This window comes from Hibiscus syriacus, unplaced genomic scaffold (assembly GCF_006381635.1).
Source record: "Hibiscus syriacus cultivar Baekdansim isolate YM2019G1 unplaced genomic scaffold, ASM638163v2 tig00112925_pilon, whole genome shotgun sequence".
Taxonomy (NCBI): domain Eukaryota; kingdom Viridiplantae; phylum Streptophyta; class Magnoliopsida; order Malvales; family Malvaceae; genus Hibiscus; species Hibiscus syriacus.
The window spans coordinates 1,209,252-1,215,541 of NW_024063420.1; the positions used below are offsets into that span (position 1 = coordinate 1,209,252).

Sequence of the window (6,290 nt, forward strand, 5' to 3'; positions counted from 1 at the left end):
TTGAGTTAAATCCACACATAGACCGGAAAAAGTGACGCCAATGTAACACAGTTCCGTCGAGTTTTCTACGGAGCACTAAAACACGCTCATCTATTCATTTCTTTAATTCCCCGTTAATCTTGGAAAGTGGAATTTGCCTTCTAAATCTTTCGTTACCAACCCATCAAATCGATTTAATAGTTAAAGAGCATAATAGCTTTTCTTCAGATATTTGAATTGAATTCTATAAAAAAGTCATTAATTTTTTTCTTAAGTTTTCGTTTTTTACTAATGTTTCAAAAGTACAAGTAATTTATAATAAATCGGTCAGTCGTTACTGAAATATAGGAATGTTGACCTGACCTAGCACCATCTGACCATACGGGACCCCTTTGACTGGCCACTTGACCCTCCGCTCTTATTTTGCTTTCTTCGTCATCTTTTGTCTTCCTTTCTCCATCATTAAACTTGTTTTCTTCCTTTCATATAAACACTTTAACCGCGGCTGCTGTTTCTGGGCCTATTGTTACCTCGAGGACCACAAACGAATCAAAGCTAACTTGATAACGCTTGGAAACTATAAGAGAAAGGAAAGAAATACATGCATACATATTTACTCACGGTATGTCACTGGTGGCTGATAAATTGCTCAAAGAAATGGAAGAAAAGGGCTGCTTACCCGATTCCATCTCATATAGTGTCGTTATCAATGGGCTTTTACGGGAAAAGGAGATTGAAAAAGCAATGAATCGTTTGGAGCAAATGCGCAAAAGGAACTTCTCGGCAGATGACAGGTTGCTCAATGCTGCTACTCCTCGCCATCAAGGATGAACAATTTCGTGCAGCTCTCAAGTCCCTTCCATTGTTATCTGAAAAAAAGTTATTTCTTTTCCCCCTAGTTGATTATATTTACAATCTTTTATCATCCATGATGCTATATCCTTTAATTTCTTATGCTTTGTGATCACCAGCTTTCATTGGGGTTACAACTCCATCTATGGCCTCAATATTCTCAGCTTTTCCAGCACTATCTCAATCTTAAAAGAAACAAGGATAAACACAGAGAGGCATATATGTCATTCGCTAACAAGAAAGACATGTTAATTAGGTATTAAGGTGGACACGATCATTCAACGCCTACAAGAGGTTCCCTCGGAAACTATAATGCAAGTTTACTTTTTGTTAACATGTATGGAATCTTGCTTATCATAGAAAGGAGTAGCAACGAGCTAGCATGGACAAACTGCACTGCAATGAGGAAAGGAACACAGCAGGCCCTCCTTGGGATGATATGCCAAGTAAAATGAAATTCACAGCAGAAGATATACTATTCTTCGTAAGTAGAAGTGGAAGGCTGGTGCAGTTCACCATATGCTGCAGAAATCAAATAAAATAAGAAAATCAAACAGTTTACTATAACATGGAGTTTAATTACCGAATCGTTACGTTGAGTTAGTGTTTATATGAAAGGAAGAAAACAAGTTTGATGATGGAGAAAGCAAAACAAAAGATGATGAAGGAAGCAAAATAAAAGAGCATAGTCAAATGGCCGGTCAAAGGGATCTCGCATGGTCAAATAGTGCTAGGTCATTTGATTTAACGTTTTAGTAACAATGGTTAACGGTACGTGATCGGTTTATTATAAATTGATAATATTAGTGATCAATTTTTTACTGTTGAAACTTTAGTGGGAAAAACAAAAATTTACTAAAAAATTTACTTGGCTAATTATCTAGTTGATGCATATATTTTATCGAACTTCTCAATATCACATAAATCTTTGGTTATAATTTGTTTATTGATACTCTCTTGAGTAGTATTTATATTTCTAATTGATTTAGTATTGATATTAAATTACATGTTTAATATCTAAACTATTACCTTTGTTCATTTTGATACACAGACTTTTTTCAAAACCATTAGTTTAGTATAAGTTTCAATTTTAACAAACCATATATATATATATATATATAGGTATTATTTATGAAAAATAAATTAAAAAGGGTAAACTACACATTTAATACTTAAATTATTACTTTTATTCTGTTTTAGTACTTAAACTTTATTTTTTTCAAAGATGACATATCATTACCTTATGGTGACAGTCAACATCACCGTTAATTTTTTAACAGCGAGATACCAAAATGAAACATAAACTAAACTTTATATATAATTTTTTTTTAAATAATGTTTGAGTAACAAATAGAACAAAAATAATAATTTAGGTACTAAATATATAGTTTACCCTAAAATATTTTGGTCTATTTGGTAACTATAATAAATTCTGTGGTATTGTACATGTTTTGATAAAATATATAGATTATGGTAGATGTTACATAATTTTGGTAGGAATCAGAAATTTTAGATAGATAACATATTTAGGTAAAATAAAATATTTTGGGATTAGTATGAGTTATTTTGGTGTTAAGTAGGAATGTTGATTAGATTGTTGATCATTCTTTACTATTATTATTGACTGAAATTAATTAGTATTGATAGAAAATAAATTAAATAGTATTGATTAACTGTTGATCGTTATTGACTGTATATTATAATGCAATATCAAATTATTAAAGATTTTTTTAAAAAAAAAATCAGAAAATAAACTTTTCACGTACAAAAAATTATAATGGATAGCTAATATTTTAGTAAGTATCCGTAATTTCTAATGTAAACCATAATTTCAAATGTTAAAAATTTAGATGTAATCTTTGGAATAATTAGAAATTTTAGTATACTAGTTCATTAGAAATAGGAAAAAATTATTTTACGAACTTTTTCCATCACATTATCAGTGTCCTAACCAGTTAAATAAATCCAAATTGAAGAGAGACCGATATATTTTATTTAGAGAAAATAACCTCAGTGACCAAAAATCCTATATAATATACGATTTTGACCAACTTTTTTTGGATTTGCGAAAATGACCAAGAAAATCGCAATGCGATCTCTAATTCGCATTGCGATCTCCACTATCTCAAATTCACGTTGCATTTCGCATTGCGATAGTTGAAAATCGCGTTGCGTTTTTCCATTTCGCGTTGCGATAGTTGAAAATCGCGTTGCGATTTTCTATTTTGCGTTGCGATAGTTGAAATCGCAACGCGATCTCCACTATCGCAAATTCGAGTTGCATTTCGCGTTGCGATAGTTGAAAATCGCGTTGCGATTTTCCATTTCGCGCGATTTTCTATTTCGCGTTGCGATAGTTGAAATTCGCGTTGCGATTTTCCAAATTTGTTGCGATAGTCTACAATTGTCGTTGTGATTTTCCAAATTCGTTGAAAAAAAAGATTTTGTTTCTTAAGAATTTTCTCTAAAAAGATAGTATCCGCGCGGACGTGTCGAAGACACGTATTACCACGACCACGACCACGACCACGACCACGACCACGACCACGACCACGACCACGACCACGACCACGACGACCACGACCACGAGACGAGACGAGACGAGACGGACGGCGGCGGCGGTGCGCGAGAGTCCCCCTTGTTCTCTATCACTCAACAAGGAAGTGGGAAAGCCAAGCCTTAAATACCATTCCCAATAGTGTTTCCAATACAATGTGGGATTGAGCATTACCAACACTTGTTTCCAATACAATGTGAATATTCAGGAAACAATTAACAATCATGCACCTTAAAACAACTGAATCAGCAACCAATTGCATTAGTATTATACGATTAAATATGTCATAATTAAAAGTCAATCTACAATCAATCGCGATTATTGCAATTTTAAGCAAAACATTCAAAAATAATATCACTATTTAAGGCTTAATCCCACATAGTATTGGGAACAAGTGTTGGTAATGCTCAAATCCCACATAGTATTGGAAACACTATTGGGAATGGTATTTAAGGCTTGGCTTTCCCACTTCCTTGTTGAGTGATAGAGAACAAGGGAAACTCTCGCGCGCCGCCGCCGCCGTCCGTCTCGTCTCGGGTCGGGTCGGGTCGTGGTCGTGGTCGTGGTCGTGGTCGTGGTCGTGGTCGTGGTCGTGGTCGTGGTCGTGGTCGTGGTCGTGGTCGTGGTCGTGGTAATACGTGTCTTCGACACGTCCGCGCGGATACTATCTTTTTAGATAAAATTCTTAAGAAACAAAATCTTTTTTTTAACCATCACAACGAATTTGGAAAATCGCAACGACAACTGTAGACTATCGCAACGCGAATTTCAACTATCGCAACGCGAAATGGAAAATCGCAACGCGAATTTCAACTATCGCAACGCGAAATGGAAAATCGCAACGCGAATTTCAACTATCGCAACGCGAAATGGAAAATCGCAACGCGATTTTCAACTATCGCAACGCGAAATAGAAAATCGCAACGCGATTTTCAACTATCGCAACGCGAAGTGGAAAATCGCAACGCGAATTTCAACTATCGCAACGCGAAATGGAAAATCGCAACGCGAATTTCAACTATCGCAACGCGAAATGGAAAATCGCAACACGAAATGGAAAATCGCAACGCGATTTTCAACTATCGCAACGCGAAATGCAACGCGAATTTGCGATAGTGGAGATCGCAATGCGAATTAGAGATCGCATTGCGATTTTGTTGGTCATTTTCGCAAATCCAAAAAAAGTTGGTCAAAATCGTATATTATCTGGGATTTTTGGTCACTGAAGTTATTTTCTCTTTTATTTAAGGGTAAACTACGTGAATAGTCTTTTTTATTTAGGGTCTATCCGATTTTGATCACCAAATTAAAAATTAAGCGTAAATAATCTCTAACATTATCGGTATGTCTGGTTTAGGTCTCTTCATTGTTAATCCTTAACGAATATGTAACATAGCTAAGGGACTAAAATCGAACAGATCAGCAATGTTAGAGACTAAAATCGAACGGATCGATAAAATTAGGGACCATGTACTCTCAATTTTGAAATTGATGAACAAAGTCAATCAGACCAAAAAAAATCGCATAATTTAACCTTTATTTAATCCCTTCTTTTCATTATCATACATAAAAATATTTTAATGTAAGTTTGAACACAGGTGTATATATTTAAAAAAATAAGAATTAAAAAAATATGCATAACTACTCCAATAGTTGATTACCATATATATAATGTTTATATAAATTAACATCTATAATCTCACATGAGATGGGCAGACACTATGAACTATTACTTCAATCCCATTCTCCATCTATTTATGCCTTTGATTCTATAAGATCTGCTGCAACACAACCTAAGTACTCCATCTTTAACTCTTAGTTTTCTTTACCAGGAACTCCACATATAATAATTACTATAATCTTCATTTCTCTCAAAGGGAGATCCTACTCGTGTATAAACGTCAACACCATCACGATTTCTGATTTCAAATATCATCAGACCAGTCACTTGCATCAGTTTCATAGAACAAGCCATCCACGAATTGGTCGATCACGGAATCGATAAACGAGCTACAGCCGACGGTGAAGATCGGACCAACTTTGTTCCGAGCACTCGATAACCATGCAAAAGCCGCCGCACAAGACATCGCCCCTAGGCACGCACCTACGGCTTCCTCAATCCCTTGCAAATCCATCTTCCTGAATATGGAGGTTCCCGTCACGAATTCTGTCGTCACTGTTGCAGCAAACACAATCTGCAAAAATAAGAAAACCCTCCTTTAAGGAATCGAAAACATCTTAAAGAAATTGGATCATCAAAGTTTCAAGTTTAATTACCATGGCGAGGCGGCCGGAGATGATCTCGAAGTCTTGGCTCTTCTTGGAACTCTCGATATACTCCGATAAAGTCTCGAAAAAGGGTGAAACCTGATCACCTTCTTCCTTTCTCGTCTTCATCACACCAACTGGATCCGAACCGTAGGATCTTAACGTACATAACCGGGGCTGCAACACAATCTTTCCATTCTCAGTTTCACCCACTTTCACTTTCTGAACCGGGACCTGAACCTGACCAACCAGTTCTCTCCTAGTATTAGCTCCGGGTTTTGTGGAGAGTAGTTGGCAGTGAATCACACGCGCCACCGTGGCCATAGAAAATTGAAAAGGAAAAAGAAAGCGGAGACAGGGTTTGGTTTGACGATTCCTAGAATGTATGGGGTTGTTGACGAAAACGGGTAAAGAAAACAAAAGAACACGAGAATTTTACGAGGTTCGGCAATGTGCTTACGTCCTCGGTGCCTAGGCGGCGCTAGAAGTTTTTATTCAATGATGTTTTAGGTCTAGGTTACATCTCTATTTATAATAGAAAACCCTGGTACATAATTACAAAATTAACCCTGTACCGTACCGCGGGGGCTGCGCCCCCGCACCCCCAACCCACATAATTCGTAACCCCACAACG

General features: G+C 36.4%; 1 protein-coding gene across 1 annotated transcript; it reads right to left on the reverse strand.

Annotated features, from left to right (window-relative positions):
• Positions 1-5,062: 5,062 nt before the first annotated feature.
• Positions 5,063-6,044, reverse strand: LOC120184641 (stress enhanced protein 2, chloroplastic-like). The gene is made up of 2 exons (XM_039189055.1): positions 5,666-6,044; positions 5,063-5,583 (listed from the first exon to the last, which is right to left on the reverse strand). The coding sequence occupies exons 1-2, from the start codon at positions 5,978-5,980 to the stop codon at positions 5,314-5,316; spliced, it is 585 nt and encodes a 194-aa protein (XP_039044986.1). The 5' UTR covers positions 5,981-6,044; the 3' UTR covers positions 5,063-5,313.
• Between the last annotated feature and the right edge of the window lie 246 nt (positions 6,045-6,290).